This window comes from Papaver somniferum, chromosome 10, assembly GCF_003573695.1.
Source record: "Papaver somniferum cultivar HN1 chromosome 10, ASM357369v1, whole genome shotgun sequence".
Lineage (NCBI taxonomy): Eukaryota > Viridiplantae > Streptophyta > Magnoliopsida > Ranunculales > Papaveraceae > Papaver > Papaver somniferum.
The window spans coordinates 52153031-52170221 of record NC_039367.1 but is presented as its reverse complement, the minus strand read 5'-3'; the positions used below and the strand labels follow the sequence as shown (position 1 = coordinate 52170221).

At 36.7% G+C, this 17191-nt stretch overlaps 2 protein-coding genes across 2 annotated transcripts; one reads left to right on the top strand and one right to left on the bottom strand.

Annotated features, from left to right (window-relative positions):
* Window positions 1-1700: 1700 nt before the first annotated feature.
* On the top strand, window positions 1701-5289 carry LOC113318506. The gene is made up of 5 exons (XM_026566678.1): window positions 1701-2014; window positions 2174-2246; window positions 3423-3487; window positions 4117-4223; window positions 4756-5289. The coding sequence occupies exons 1-5, from the start codon at window positions 1883-1885 to the stop codon at window positions 5000-5002; spliced, it is 624 nt and encodes a 207-aa protein (XP_026422463.1). The 5' UTR covers window positions 1701-1882; the 3' UTR covers window positions 5003-5289.
* A 237-nt stretch (window positions 5290-5526) lies between these two features.
* Window positions 5527-9147, bottom strand: LOC113318505 (ubiquinol oxidase 4, chloroplastic/chromoplastic-like). Its single transcript, XM_026566677.1, has 9 exons — window positions 8847-9147; window positions 8350-8551; window positions 7997-8090; window positions 7430-7545; window positions 6796-6904; window positions 6583-6651; window positions 6152-6223; window positions 6012-6059; window positions 5527-5859 (listed from the first exon to the last, which is right to left on the bottom strand). The coding sequence occupies exons 1-9, from the start codon at window positions 9020-9022 to the stop codon at window positions 5627-5629; spliced, it is 1119 nt and encodes a 372-aa protein (XP_026422462.1). The 5' UTR covers window positions 9023-9147; the 3' UTR covers window positions 5527-5626.
* Window positions 9148-17191: the final 8044 nt, after the last annotated feature.

Sequence of the window (17191 nt, the reverse complement as noted above, 5' to 3'; positions counted from 1 at the left end):
GTAACTAATGAATATGTTGTTGTTGCCTACGATTTTGACAACTAATCATGGAAAATTAACAAGAGATATGCTAAACACGTGCAATATGCAACTACTGGTTATCTAGTATCTAGGGTTATGGTTTCGCTAAACTATGGTGATGATATGTTGGCATACCTGTGATAGTATATGCGGTAATTCATTTGATGTAGGAGTAATGGATAATGGGAAGAAAAATCGTACGAACCAAACAGAGAAATATGCAAACTCACCAACTAAATCAATGGACTCTATGAAAACTGGACTAGATTTATTATATATACTTTTTTTTTCTATGCAAGCATGCGGCTAATGCAAATGGCCGAAATGTTAGGGTTACTGTAGGACTTTGAGAAAAAAATGCAAATAAATTATTGATCAATTACAAAACAAACCGAAAAATTCACCTAACATGAAGATATATGGTGATGTTTGTCGCTTTGTTTTTCCATAACATACAAAGATGACACTTGAGGTTAATAAAAGTCTATTTCATCAAAAAAAAAAATTAATTAACTTTCAAAAGAGTTGTGACTTAATATGATAAATCTATACTTATTTAAAGATTTATTGCTGATATTTGATTACAAAGATTCATAGAAGAAACAAGATAGAGAAGAAGAAGAAACAAAGAGATAAGGAAGAGAAAATAAACTGCCATCTTATCCGAAAGACTCACTGTCTAGTAGTCTATTAACCATCTAGTTTTTTTTTTAAAGCCTTTGTCTTATATACCCACCCACATGTAGAAATCTATATTCTACATTATTATTGGGGTAATCTAATATGTTAGGAAAATTGGTATATTATCAAAATTTCTATTGGTGTGCTAACCTAACAACATAAAATCATGTTTTTTTCCCGTGTATTTGTTTCATTAATTGGTTGGTATACTACGTATAAGAGTATGCTCTTCGTATATAAAAATTATATAGTTAATCTATGTAAACGTATTTGTGTCCTCGTGATATTGAATTTTGCCGGTCCACATGTTCATGTCGTGTCCCTGTCAGTACTTTCCATATCAAGCTTGACTAGTACCGAGTTGAAGACGATTTAGAGACTAACGTAAAGACGATTTAGACACCGAGTCAATCGCCGATTCACGCTCTAATTAGTTTTTCTCACTATTCTAGATAGTGTAACCGAAGCTGGTCAGCACGGGCCCGTTTAAAACGTGTGTGTTTCTGCGACGGACTCGTGACTGACATTAGGATGTGCGCGTTTTCGCGTCAGACACATCGGTGACACCACATGCATATATCATAAATTATTTTAATACAAATATCTACCAAAAGTTCCTGAATTTTTTATGTAAGTATTATTGCATTAGCATATATATTTCTCCTTACACAAATTTGTCAATTATTAATAATTTATTGACGTTGTTGGGAAATTATATTCATAACATATACATTTTAGTAGGAAATATCACTAATTTCGTTACATGTCTGCGTCCTAGTGAATGCTCATATCCATATCCTCATGGCGTGCTCATATCCATATCCCATTGCGTTGTGTCCACGTCAGTGCTACCTCTAAAATGGCAGCTCCTAAAATGGCTAGCATCCGGTCAGGCCAAGCTTTGTTGCTTTGGCCTACTTATACAGGCTGTAGTGGGCTGGACTAAGCCGGTATGGCTTTTTTTCGGCACATCCGTCCATAATCCGTATACTGCGCAAATTAGGGTGGTAAAAGCCTGAAACGAATCCAACGTCTCAAGAACACATTATTCTGGCTTCACTGAAAAGCAATTAGAAAGCAATTAGCAAATAGATGAAAATCTCGTCCTGCTAAACTCCTCCAGTATCTGGGGTTCTACAAAATCTGGGATTTATGATCGTAAATCCTTGTACTAGAAAAGATGTTCCTGAGTAGATTTCAGCGATTGAGGAATTCTAAGGCTAGGGTTGTCGATACTCTAGCTCTTCCTTATGTGAAGAAGAAAGTTCTGAACTCATGGTCTGCTTGTCAAGATACTTACTTTTCAACTAAGGTAACAAATTAATCACTTTTCTACATTTTATTTTGCTTAATTTTGAGATTAGTGTAATGGGCTTTATTTAATTTCTGTTTTTTATTGTAGTTGATTGCAAGCTGTTCAAAGTGTTGGTTTTTAGTGGGGTATTGATAATTTTCCAATTTGTTACTGAAGGATATTTTTGAGAGGCATAAAGTGGTGTTTACAATCTCGACTTCTCTAGCATCTGTTGGAACTGCATGGATTGGTGAGTTTTTTTCTTACATTGTCTATGTTCTTAAAACTTTTAGTTGAACATCAAACATGAACTCTCCAATTGAAAGGGTTATTACATTGTTATTATACTGTATTGAACTAAGGGTTATTTACATTGAGAGGTCATTGTTCACATAATCTAAGAACAAAGTACAGTTTGTTCTGTAATTTGTTTATAGTGTTTAGGTGATATTAACATAAATCAGCTGAAAGATAGTGGCTGATTCTGCCCACTTAATATCAGGCATATGGTGAGTCTAATAATTGGGTTTGTTCTTTGGATGAGCTTTGAATATTGAATGTTTAGTAGCTTAATTGTGAAAACTCATGAATAGAACCATCTTTAAACATTTATGAGCCCTTTCGGTCTATTACCAAGGCTCGCAGCTTCTTTAAAGATAGTTTTGTTTTAGAGAAGTCTGGCACAACGTAGAAGCCAACTTCAGACACGAAACTATTTGGGCACACTCACAGAGTCACAGTGACTGACTAGGATCAGTAGATAACATGAAAAGCGCATTTCCTAGGCATGCACTAACTGGTTAAAGCTGAGTACCTTGGAGCAAATGTTTCATAAACAGATGAAATACTTCGCCATCAAACATGAATTCATACAAGCGAGGCGATTGCACTCAAATACTGCAAACCTGAAGAGTAAATTGTAGATATCTCCATGAGGAACTTCCAAGACCCAATTTTGATTAATTGAGATACATTCTGGGAGGAGCACAAAAATTCAGTAAGGAGCAGTCTTAAAGATTTTGATATCTAGAGATATAATCTGTAGGATAGTCCAATATACATAATAGTGTGAAGAGAGGTAAGAAAGAATGTTTGGCTAGAATCTCTCTGATTTGACGATGAGAGTTTAATAATAGCGGTAAAAAGATTGGCTGTAAAGTAGTCAGGGATAGCCCGTTTGTATGTAAATGAGCAGAAGGGTAGAAAAGCCAGAGACTAGCAATGCCTCTGATGTACTCCCTGTGACAGATGAAGTATTAATTTATAACCATCCTTGTAAAGTCAAAACTCCCTTACTTTTAAACAGTGTAAGCTGCTATCAATTCGTTCTACTTACCCCCAACACAACACAAACTAACATGTTGGTAATTGCTATTATAGCTACCTTTTTTAAGCCCCTTCTTGACTTTTGATTTTCTTTTGGTAGGTTATTCTTTACGGTACATACATAACACAAAAGTTGAAAAGAAGCTCGAGTCCATCGAAAAAGCAGTGAGTTTTTCTTATTCCTTCTAAGTTGTGTTATTTTGGATATTGATCAGTGATTGTCACACTGGCTTCAAGTTTTCTATTTTTGAGCACTATTCTATTCTCACTCAACTTTCCAGTTTCCAGATCTCATGGAACTTAGTCCTGTTACTGTATGAAGTTTATTTTCCCCTTCGCTTCCCTGAAAACAGAACTCAGAAAGACCATGCTAGTCACTGGAAACCAGAATACAAATCTAGGAATTGTCTATGCTGACTTTAAAAGCAGTATTTCATAGAGAAATAAAGGACATACTGTCGTGCATTCTATCCGAAGTAGGTGATAAATGTCGATTTTGATTTTGTTAGTTGAAATTATATTCTAGTATGTCAGATGTAGGACTAAAAATGTTTGCAAATAAAAGGGAGATAACTTCTACATTTTAAATCATCTCAGATATTTTGATAAGTTAATTCTCAATCCACTTTAGAAAGAGATCGAGATTTTATTTTTGAACCTCCTAGTAGTACGGTAGGTACTGTTCTTACTTGCAAAAGAAAAGGAATTTCATTGTTGCCATTTCAGTTCTCCTTCTATATTCATCTTGATATTGTATAGTTATGATAACTAACGGTTGCATTGTTTCTGTAAAGATGAAAGACAATAAAAATATGGAGCAGGATGAGCTAAAGAAGCTTGTTGGATATAATGTCAGCCTTGCATCTAGTATTGCTACTGCTGGAACCACTTTAGTTATCGGGTTTGTTCACCAACGTTTATTTCCCCATGAATTTCCTTGTTGCTTTGCAATCTTATACATGTTCTGTAACTTGCTTTTGATTCTCCAAAATTTTCAACACGAGCGGTTGTTATTGACATGTCGAATCTTACATCTCATTGGTAAAGACCTTGAAATTTTCCTTGCTGGTTTATTAAATATGTATACCAATGAAATGCTTATACTTTTTCTCAAATAGTTTTATCAAAATTCTGAGGCTGGTATTTGGAAATGCCAAAGCAATATAAAAAAATTCCCGAGACATTTATGATCTGAAAGAAATCTTAGATCGTGTTAGGTATGTGATCCAGAATGATGGTGCTTATACAGCTGCCTTTGGGTGTTTCTGGCGAAAGTAGTTTATTTCTAACATTGTTCTAAAGTTTAAGTATGAAAAGGTCCAAATTGATACCAGAATAGATTCAAATCTTATGTTTTAGATCACAAATCAAATGCGGCTACAAGTTTCAAAGCCCATTAATTCGATTGTAACTATTTGTTGCTTCGGTTGTAGGTATGCTCTGGGCTGGCGAGGTGGAAAATGGTTTGCCAACAGGAAATTCAGAAAAGAGCAGTTGAAAATGCTTGGGATGAAAACGCCTGCACGGTGGAAATTACCGTCGCTGAGGAATCCCTTCCCAAGACTTCCGTCTTTAAAAAGGCGACTAAGACTGCCAGGAAAACCTAGTAAAAAGTCTGACACCTTGGCAGACACTGCCGTCACCACAAACTCCGGCAACCTGCAGTCAGTACCTAGGTAGCAAATTGGTTGAAAGCTGGGGAAAATGTTAGTTGGATATATTTGTAAATTTTTTTGAACATGTATATGTTCTTAAAATCCTTGAAAAGGAACATAATTAGTATAGATTTTGGAACACTTACTTCAAGTCTGTATTTTAGTTAGGAAAAGAAAGGCTGAAATTCGTACACAAGTTTCATTTTTTAGTACATAACTTGTTATGTTGAAAAACTTGTGTCTGAGCTGGGTTTCTTATTCTCAAAGATTCATTGTTACATCATTGAAACTGAACTGATGATTACATTTCTAGTCCCCTTGTCTATGAAGAGAATCTTGTGATTTTACATATGAACACTGCGGCAATCTGCGAACATTTTTGAACCAATTCTGCTCTCAGCCAACCTGGTCAGGTTTTCAGAATCAACAAACTTATACCACCAAACACAGTGAATACTCTTTGGGCTATGAAGGGAAACTGGAGAACGATATACAGTGAAGCTAGAACGAGGAGGACTCCTGAGTAATTCGAGTTTGTTAACACACAAATGAACAAGTGAAACTTATATTGGACTAAGTTAATAAAATTCTGTTTATACACATCTTACAATATTGGCTATTCTTTGATTTATCCTATTCTACTCTCTTCTCATTTCATTGTCGTCTGGAGTGGAGTTGCAGATTTCTTGAGGCAGTCAACAATGCCTTCACAATCTGCTTGAGGCACAATACAACCTGAATCATCATTCTGGATATTATGGGAATCATCAGCCTGATATGAGTGGGGAGAACGAAGGTTCCCATGGGTCTGACATGCTTTCATCGTCTTGCAGTGCTCTGCTTCGTCGTCTCTTATATTGAGAAACACATCGTACAAATTTTCTGAATAAAAAAAAAATAGTTTCTCGTGAAAAATACAAATCATAATACCGAAGATTCACATACATTCCACCAATCGTGTTGGATGATTAAGATATTGTAAGATGCAAATTAAACGTCAAAAACCAAAAACAATATTGGTCCTTCCTTTTTACCTATTTTGGGCCTTCGAGAATTGGGAATTCTGGCAGTTTGGAATTCATCTGAGAAGATAACCAAAAGAAGCAGTTTTCAGATAAGAGTCCTAGTTAATAAAACCAGTTCCATGGGTGGTGTTGAAAGAATAGTTGCTTACCGAACAAGTACAAGTCCCCTTCTGTGTAGTATTTGACAGCAACCTCAGAGGCCGGCAGTTTTTTCAACTCATCTGGATCAATGAAGGAAGAAACCACTAAGAAACAGATTATTATACTGGACCACTGTGGTCTGCAAGCTTCTTGATAAAGAAAAGAAGAAGGGGACAGAAATAAAAGACACAGCTTCTTTTGCTAGCCAACACAAATGGCCTATTGAATTTTCACATCAAAGATACTAAATTTATAATTGCAACCAGCAGTCCTGCCGGAGCGCTGGTTCCAGCAGGGACTAAAATACTTCCTTTTGTTCAGAGCTGCTCTATCATTATGTTAGATAAACTACGGATTTATCAATAAATCCTTGTATACAATTTTTCAGTTACCAAATTTAAGCAACATTACGACTATCAGGCATAATTATAATACATACCTCCCTGAAGCTTTAAGAACTTGTCATAAGTTTCAAAAGCATGCATCTCCACACATTCAGAAAAATGATCTGAGAAAAAAAAAAGTTGATGACACTTGATACTTTTCAAACTTCGGGACTAATCCAAGCAGTAAGCCCCTTAAGCAGGTCAAGAACACATAAAAGTGCAAGTAAAGAGGTACACTTAAAAATTTTCATAGGCAAACTACTTACAAGCCATTCTTGGGCTTATCATATACATCACCACTATCATGAAATAATAGAATACTGCAATGTGTTGGGCAAGAAAGCGGTCAAACCACCAGGAATTTCCCCCAAGTTCCTGCACAAAAGAAGGTGAGGTGAAATGATACGAGAGTAACATGTGAAGGGGAAATTTCTGAATTGAACTGCATAGCATCTGGATAGTAACAAGTATAAATGAATTTCCAAACAGTAATGAGGCTTTGCCTGGGTTGTATGAGGTGCTACAACATGATATAACAAAAAATTATGATTTCCTTTCCCACAATATACTCCTTAATGACTTAACTGTCCATGTGGTAAAAGACCATATTCATTTAAGCAATGGGTTTAAATTGGTTTCAGACCATGGATACCACATTTCAAGCATGGGCCCGTTGGTCGTGTTCAAAATTCACATATAATTTTGATTAGTGCTTGTAATGGCATATGCATTGGCCCCAAACAGTCACTCATGTAGCCAGATCATTAAGCAAGGTAACAATGCATGGAGAAGTCAAAACTGCTCAAAGTACGATATGAGACCAAACGGGTACGCAATCAGCTAACAGAGAATAAGAGGTCAAATTAGGAGATTAGAGGGTTGCATGATAAATGGTCGCACCTCCATGATAAGTAGGTGATGCATCTCATTCCAGCTTTCGGCAAAATGCACTTTCAAATAATCCGCTCTTCTCCACCAACCAAAAGTCTCGTACAGGTGTAGAACAGACATAAACGCTGAACCACAACAGAAAACATGCCACAATTAGCAAGTACAAAGTCTTCATATACCAATGGGGATATGAAATGCTGAAGAAACTCATATTACAGGCGTACATAAAGCTTTCAATAACAAAGGATAGGGATAATTGTGTACTCAGCCATAGGCACATATTGCCTATCATCTACTCAATTGGCTCGGTAAATTCAGAAGAGGCCATTATACCCAGTTTACTAATACTGATGACTAGGAAATTAGTTCAAATCACCTTCACCAACTAAGCAAGGTTGATAAACAACTACAGATAGTTGCACCTTCGTGTTTGTTCTCCTAAACTTTTTAAAGAACCGAGCACATGACCTTGAATACTAAGTCCTGAATTAAAATGTTAAGAAAGCCAACAATTCTACAATAAAGGCACTGTTAAAAACAAATATTAACCAAGGGTTTAAGAAATGTAGCACACACCGAAATAAGGAACTCTTGCAATGGTTTCGAGTACAAAGAATCTTGCATAATCTCTGTCACGGTAGAAAACATCAAGTATCTTTATAACTGAATCCTGTGTATTAAAAGAAAGAAAGATAAACCCAAAGAAGGCACAAAATATTCATGCTGAGAAGAAAAAAGAGCTTCAACCGACCATATCCACAGATGCATAAGTAGAACATGTATCTCAAGTAAAAGCAGCAGAGCTAATATATATCTCGTCATGGAATCCTTGTGAACATGTATACACAGGTCTTGTAAAGGATTAAAATTATTCAAAAGCATACAAATATTTCAACATTCGTAATTTCTCTGAAGAGGCAAGTAATTACCGTGAGAGCAATATTCACTGATTGTTCAACCTTTATTGCCCATCTCTCCAAAACAGATGAGGATGTACCCTCACCAGTATCCTCTGCACTTGCGCTTCCTTTTCCGTCATCTCCTGGGAAACTTTTGGGTTGAAACGACTCCTCTACTTTCACTTTTTCCTCATCATCTTGCAATACTGTTGCTCTAACTGTAAAAACTTTTCTGTATTCAAAACAAATGAAATCCCATAATTCAATATGTATATGAGAGCCCAATGTATAAAAATCTCCCCTTAATTAACTTAACTAGCTCAATTTACCCACTCTAAGAATTTTCAACGAACCCAACATTAAAAAACCATTCCTTTTCATTTCTAACCTACAATTCCAATCAAACTAAACAAGATCAAAACCCTTAAAACCACCAACAACCCCAGAATATACTATCAATTAACTGAATTTTCAGAATAAGAATCCATTAAAATGGGGAAAAAGAAGAAATAAGATAAGAAACGCACCTTCGATTAGAGAAAGGAGAGAGCGGATTATAGCCGAGACAAGTAGATTTTTTACAATTGGAAGTGGTCAAGTTTCTGAAGCTTTTCGTATTGGAGGAAGACAAAGATGTTGATGAAGAGGAGGAGGAAGAAGAGACTGAGACGGCAAAGCACAGAGAAGACAGAGAAGTCGCCATTTTGTGTCCTCTCCACTGTCTGGAATTTGATTTTGATTTGGTGTTTGTTTAAGTAGTAGGCAAGTAGCACACGGAGTAGCGGACAGCACTTGGGCGGTTTTGGAATGAAGATTTCATTTTGCAGAATCTTCGGCCGGTCGTGATCTAAGCTGTTGAATTTGTTCGAACCCATGCTCCTTCTTAGGGTGGGTCCTTATAACGGATTATTTAATTCCCACTAATATAAATTATTGATTTTGGTCAATGATCACACCAAGATGATAATTACTGAAATAATAAACCTGGCATTTCTAGGGGCGATTAGGGGCGATACAAAAAGACAAAAAAGGTCACCCAAGCATAAATCTAAGTTAACCCTTATCTTCGATTTTTCGAAATGGCCGATATACCCTTATATAATCGGTAGCAAACACAACAATCGGTAGTTAACCAATAATCGGTAGTAAATATATACTAATTAGTCTCTGATTATTGTGTGCATATTTCAGCTAATATGCCATTCTATAATCGGTAGCTAAAGTAACTTACCGATTATAAGTTGCCTCAGATTCAAACTTGGCCAAATTCCATAGGTTTTGAGGGTACACAGCCCTACCGTAACCATGTGGTTTGTGTTTTAGATGTAGCCATAATCGGAGGTCAAATTGGTTACATAACCTCTCGATTATGGGTTGCCCCAAAATGAGATTTTGCTCAAATCCTTTATTTGATAAACATTGAAATCTAACATAATCGGTAGCTAATCTAACTTGTAAACTACCGATTATAAGTGGCCCAAATTCAACCTTTGTCAAATTGCATAGGTTATGAGGGTACAGAGCCAACCATAACCATATGGTTTATGTTTTGGATGTAGCCATAATTGGAGGTCAAATAGGTTACAAAACCTCTCGATTATAGGTTGCCCCAAAATGAGTTTTTGCTTAAATCTTTTTTTTTTCAAAATTTTGAAATCTGCCATAATCGGTAGATTATCAAACTTATAACCCTACCGATTATAAGTGGCCCCAGATTCACCTTGACAACCATAATCATTTAGTTTGTGTTTTGGATGTAGCCATAATCGGAAGTCCAATAGGTTTGAAAAACCTCCGATTATAGATTGCCCCAGATTCAAATTTTGAAAGCTACCATAATCAATAGATATTCTAACTTAAATACTTACCGATTATAGGTTTCCCCAGATTCAACCTTCGTCAAATTAGTCGTTGCAGTTTAAACCAAATTTATGAAATAGCCGTTGGAGTTTTTGGTAAAAAGAAAAAGAGTCGTTGGATCCTAAAACTATGTAAAGAAACTCATATCTATCAACCCAATTGCACCAAACTCTTTCCTCTCTTCAGTTCTAATTTTGAAAACAAAAACATGGATATTGCTTTTGCCGAAAAAGAAGATTGTGTTATTTATAGAGCGTACGTTGTGGTAACTGCTCATGATCGTGTTCACAAGCTCCACAAATCGGAATCCCAAGAGCAGCTATGGAACCGTATTTTAATGGTATTTGAGGCGTTAGATGGTAATCGAATTTGAAGATCATCCAATGACATTAAGATGAGGTTAAAGGCACTCGATAAGTGACAAACTTGAAGATGAGGAACGATTTGTTAGGGACGCTTTTCCTTGGTGGACGTATGAAAAACAAGTAAGTATCTCTATAACTCCGACTCACATTAACATAAGTTAGTACTAACTTGTTACTCATTCGTAATTTCAGAGAAATCTTGCGGATCGCCGGTATGTGGACCTCTACAGGAAACGATTTGAACATGAAGGATGCTACAAAATCAAGAGGGACAATTTCTATGGTCACTGGAAGTTATGATCTTTTTTAATACTTTTAAGTGATTGTAAGAGTATTTAGGTGGTTTTACAGTGATTGTAACGTTAAGGTCTTTATGTAATGGCTGCAATCAGAATATTATTAATATAAAAGCCTATTGATTAACTATAGGCGGTAGTTTATTTGGTTAAATAACCAACTGATTACCATAATCGAAAACTTTATGAGTTAATTTAATTTCCGAATATTATGTTTTTTGGATACAGAAAACAAATGGACTTTCGATTGTTATAATCGAAAGCCAAGGAGTGATATATGTTCCCGATTATGTTGTTGTTTGGATACAGAAAACAAAGTTTTCTTCACATAGAATAATCGAAGGAAACATGTAAAATAAACCTACCGAAATATAATCGGAAGTTTAAGAAGTTAACTTCGTTACCGAATATGGATTTGTTTGGTTACAGATCACAAAGGACTTTAAAGTGTAATAATCGGAGGCTAAGGAATGATGTTAGTTCTCGATTATGGTGTTGTTTGGATACAGAAAACAAAGTTTTCTTCAGATAAAATAGTCGTAGGAATAATATAAACTCACCTTACAAATGACAATAATCGGCAATTTAATAAGTTAACTTAGTTCCCGAATATGGTGTGGTTTGGATACATAACAAAAATTATTTGTTCACAAAGCATAATCGGTAGGCAACGAAATTAACAATCTTCCGAATCTGATGTTTTTTTTGCAAAATCCCCATATTTGGTAGGTACATAATATAAATAGCTCCTGATTCTGACAATAAAATTGCAATATCCACAGAATCGGGAGCTATGTATATAAACTAATCTTCCGATTGTTTGTATAAAATTCAACAGTTTCATATCTCTGCATGTGATTCGCTTGCGAGTCATCGTTAAATGCATAAAGATATCAATAAAACCATTCATAATTCATAAAATGAACCATTCACAAACCATAAACATAACGTACCAACTTATAATCCGAAACAAACTTTGAAAACGACATAATCCCACATAAACAAAGTTATCCATAAAGTTAACAAAACACCGAGAGTTTAGTTGTTCCCATTTGCCTTGACTTTGCGACCTTTACTACCTCTACGACTTGGACCAATATCATCATTGGTTTCGTCAACTTGAGTGCTCGATGACGCCCGAGTTCTTTTGGTCACCTTCTTTGTAGGTTGCTTTCCTTTTTCCCCAAACTGAGATGCATAATCTTCATTGTCAACGTTATCAATCAACTCTTGGTGCTATCTTCTCAAGTGGCACAGGCTCTCCGACCTTTCTGCAATTAGTGCACCATTTGGACAAACTCTTGAACATGCTCATCTGTTTTAAAACATAGCATACCATCAAACGGTTATTACTCTAACCGTGTTGTCGCATCACCCTTGCGGCATTGTACATCACATATTCTGTGGGGTGCCACAACGGTCCAAAATAAAGGGCCAAATCGTACTGACCCGCGATATGTCCATTAGCTCGGTCTTCCTTGTATGGATCAAAGCATACGTCTTGGGATTTCAGTTCATCCAAAATATCCCTCAAACGAATCAGCTGCTGCTCCTTTATCCTATAATGGTTGTCATCGAAGACGTACTTTGTTCCTCTAGGGTCACCTTTCACCCACGCCGGGTTTTCAATGGCCAATCCCAAGATAGGGAAGTGGTCGTAGATCCATGTCTATATTGTCATTTTTCCAAGTATTAGGAAATTGATTCTTCAATGGTAGAAAAACTAAAAAATATCCAAGTATGTAAAGTTAATAAACAATACCTGTAGTAGACTCACGTTCCCGGCCACTTGGCTAATTCCAAGCCTCGACGCCTTTCTCAACTCTTCCATCAACCACGCATGGCATGTCGTGCCCCAAGAGTACTCATGCACTTTATTGAGAGGATCGAGAAGTTGTAAAAGGTTGGCGTCGACCCGATTGCCACTGGTATTGGGGAAAATGACACATCCCAATACACATAGGAGATATGCGGTGGCCGCGTGGTTGACTTGCTCATCGGTTAAAGTTCATTTCTCTTCTTTTTCCTTGGTGCCCTTGAACATATCCATCAGAGTACCCATGTTGAACTGTCTAGTTCTATACTTCATGCATCTTTTGAACTCAGTTGTTGATGTTTCTTCATCCCAACCCAAACACTTCTTAGTTAGAGCATAAAGTTTGGGACATTACAACTGCTTTGTGAACTCAGCCCTGACACCTTTGCCATGGACAGGGAGTCTAACAATCTGCACAACATCATCTGGGGTAATCGTCATCTCCCCAAACGGCATATGGAATGTGTCGGTCTCAGGATAAAGTCTCTCCACAAACGCCGATATATCCACCCGGTCATGTTCCAACATAGAGTTCTCGGCAACATCAGTCAACCACGAATTTGCAATAATTGTCTTGAACCTATCACATTCATATTTCAAAGGCCAAACCAGCATTTTAGTTGGTGCGGCGGTCGGTTTGAGTATACGAACCGCATCAGAATGATACTATTAAACACATGACAAGTTAAAAATAATAGAATAACCTAAATTATAACCCTTAAAACTATTACGAAGAAAAAGATAATAGGTAAATAAAATGGATACGATTATTACCTCGGTTTCATATATTTCTTTGGCCCAGGAGTCTTTGTATCCAAATAACAATTGTCCTCCATCCTCCGGCAGCCCAAGGATTACACCCTATGGAATATCCTGCACCTTCAGTCTTTGTGGGACAAGGTGTTGCGCTTTCTTTCGAGGAGGATTTTTCTTTTCGGCTTCTCCTTCTTCTTGCGCACCACTATGTTGTCCTACTTCTGGTACTCTATCTTCGGGTGCTTCTAATTGAATTTCTGCTTGTGATTGTGGAGCACTTGGTTGAACACTTTCTTGAACTGGTTGTGATTGAGAGGCACTTGATTGAACACCTTCTTGAACCGGTTCTGATTGAGGGGCACTTGGTTGAACACCTTCTTGACTTGCTTGTTGAGTTCCATCTTGAGCACTTGAAGCGGCTTTAGCAGTCCTAGCTCTTCTTGCACTAGTTGTCAGGTTATGACGCCTTTCCTTCCTTGCACTAACTGAGACAATTGCATCTTCGACTTTTTTTACCTCTCTTATCCCTAAACAACAAAAGAAAGTACAACAGGTTAGCAAACTATATAATCGGAAGATAATCTAAAACCAATGTTCCCGAATATACATATTCGGTTGGTTGAGTTAACCATTAGCCTCCGATTATGAACAATCAAAAGTTTCAGTTCACCAAAAGCTACCGAATACGGATGATCGGAAACAAAAGAAATTTTTTGGTGTTCGAATATGTTTATCTACACACAATAATTGGATGCTAAATTTCAACATAATCTTCCGAATACAAATAATCGAAAGTCACAAAAAGTATACCCTTTCGAATGCATCACAATCGAAAGCCTCACAAAAATAATTTCTACCGAATATGCATCACTTTGTGTCCAGAAATTACTAAAGTGGTTGAGCCTAAACAATCGGAAGCAAATTACAAAACATATCACCCGATTATTGCATCTCTCATACTTGTTCTTCCCTAGTATATTCGGAAGGCAAAAACACAATTAACTTCCGATTATGATCGATTTAGGCCTCAGTAATGAAAAAACTTCTACAATCGGTAGGCAACCTAAATATTTACCACCCGAATATGACAAATGTTCTTGTGAAATGAATAATTCGACCACAATCGTAAGTTTAAAACAATAATTAATCTACCGAATCCGGGTAATAACCGAAAACCCTAAAAAAAAATTCATCGATTCGTCGAATTGAAGCAATATAAACCAAATAGATGGTAGAATCTTACCTAATCAGCGCCAATTCATATTGCCTGAGAGTTTGGCTATCAGTATCGCCTACATCAGGGACATCATCATCTTCATTTTCTTCGTGTTCTTCGCGTTTTTCGCGTTCTTCAGTTACAATCTCTTTATTACGGGCATGCAGTCCAATATTTAGATCCACACCGCGCACTACGTTTTTGGTTCGAGCTTTCTTACGTTCCTTATCTGTCATATTTATAGAGAATAATCGACGATGATTCGATTCGATTCGATGATTAATGACAACGATGTATTGAAGCGGAGTTCAACGAGGGGGAAGTTTTCCTCTCTGCAATCGGATGGGAAGAGGAGAAGAGGAGTTGAAGTTGAAAATAAATGAAATGAATTTAGGTTGACATTGGTTTTGTAGGTCAGACGGTTATTAATCGGTAGCTAATAACATCTCATTAACTATCGATTATAAGTAGCCCCAAATTACAGTTATTCAAAATTCTAAAAAAACTGAATTTCTCGAAAATAATAATCGTGCGTTTAGACATTTTTTCAACGTCTGATTACATGGAAAAATTCTAAAGGTTTCTTATTTCAATACTTTAACAATCGGTAGGTAAGTAAGTTAATATGACGCCTTATTATAAAGTTGCCCCAAATTTCTTCTACGCCGAAATCACCGATTTTTGGAATTTAGGAACTACTATAATCGGATGTTAAATAACCTTTGATTATTCAGATTCCCCAAATTTTGTTTTTGTCGAAATTTCAATTTTTTTCGAATTTGGGAACTAGAATAATCGGTAGGTTATGAAGTTATTTATGACCTTCACCTATCTACCGATTGCTAGCGACGACATCGTTGAGAATACTAATAATCGGTAGGTTATACCACTACCGTAGCTACCGATTGTATGAGGATACAATGGTAATCTCCGCAAATTTGGACATCCCATAACGTTGTCTATGGGTTGGGAATAAAAAAGTCGCCCCTAATTCTTTTGGGGTCGCCCCTAAAAATGCCAGAATAATAAATCTCGATGAACTAATTCTTTTTTTTTATTCAAAATAGTTGTGCATTGATTAAGAACCCTATTGTTGGGGTCGTACGAGAGAGAGATTTTGGGGGCTTAAAATACTAAGTGGAACTCAAATGTTATAGGGGGAGATCAGGTTTATGCAAAAGTTCAAAAATACCCTCACCAGTTTTAACTTATTCTCATTCTACCCTCTCATTAACTACCTAATCTAATCAACAAAAAAAAACGGAAAAATCATTAAAAGAAAAAAACTGTCGCCCCCCCATTCTTATTCTTCCCCTTCTTTCTTCTTCTTATTTTCTTTCTTCTTCCATTCTTCGTTGTTCAACGATTAATCGTCGATTCCAAAAAATATTCTTTGTCGATTAAACTCATTCTATAAAACCATGAAACCTAAGGAAAATTTAGGTCAAGCTTCGTCAAATCAACCTCCTTCTGAAGCAGAGAAACCAACTTCATCAAATGAAAATGAGACTGAAGATCAAGAAGAAGTGAATGAAGGAGATGCACAAGCCGCCGCGAGTCCTAATATGACAGCAATAAGGTATGAATTCCAAAACCCACTCTTTATCTAAGCGTTTTGTTGATTATTCTGTTGGTTTTGAAAATTTTAGGTCTAAAAAAACAGTTTCTGAAACTATTTACAGCTGGGAGTTCTTGTATTCCCAGTCGTAAATAGGACTTACGGTTGGGATTGTTTGTTTTCCCAGTCGTTTATATGTTTACACGGTTGGGATATGGTAGAACTCCCAGTCGTTTGTAGGATTTACGGTTGGGATATGGTAGAACTCCCAGCCGTAATATAGTCGATGCGTACGATATGGAAAAATCCTATCCGCAACAAGTTGTATACGGCTAGGAATAACCTAGCCGTATGTTCTCCTGTGTTCGAATTTTTTCAAGCGGTAGTGTTTACGTCTCGGTCTTTCTGTTCGTAACCTTGTTTCCTGACCGTGATATTTAGTTTCCCAGCCGTTTATAGATTACGGCTTGGAATTTCCTAGCCGTGTATAATCATGTGCTGAATATCAAATCAGCTGTTTTTACACGTATAGGTTTTCCTATCCGTTTTTTGTATTTCGGCTGGATCACTTATTTAGTTTCCCAGCCGTTTATGTATTACGGCTTGGAGATTCCTAGTCGTTTTTATTACGGATGGGTCGATTACTAATATTCCCATCCGTTATTTTGGTTGCGTCTTGGTTTATCCAATTTTCCTAGCCGTTTTGGTTGTCACGGTTTGGTTGTGTTAAAATTACCCAGCCGTTTTTGCTTATCTACTATTGGTTTTTTGGCCTTGTTTGTCTGTGAACAGAGGAAAAGAAAAGAAGAAGAAAAGATCACAAGAACTAACACCTCGTAGTGACCCGACTCTGCAACCTCGTCACGCAAAACCATTGGGTGCAAACGCAAGGAATGCAAGTGGATTTGTGACTACTTGAGAAAATGAAGGTGGAGGAGATGGAGTTGGAGTTACTGGAGGAACTGAAATTGGAGTTGCTGGAGGAAATGAAGTTGGCACTTCTAG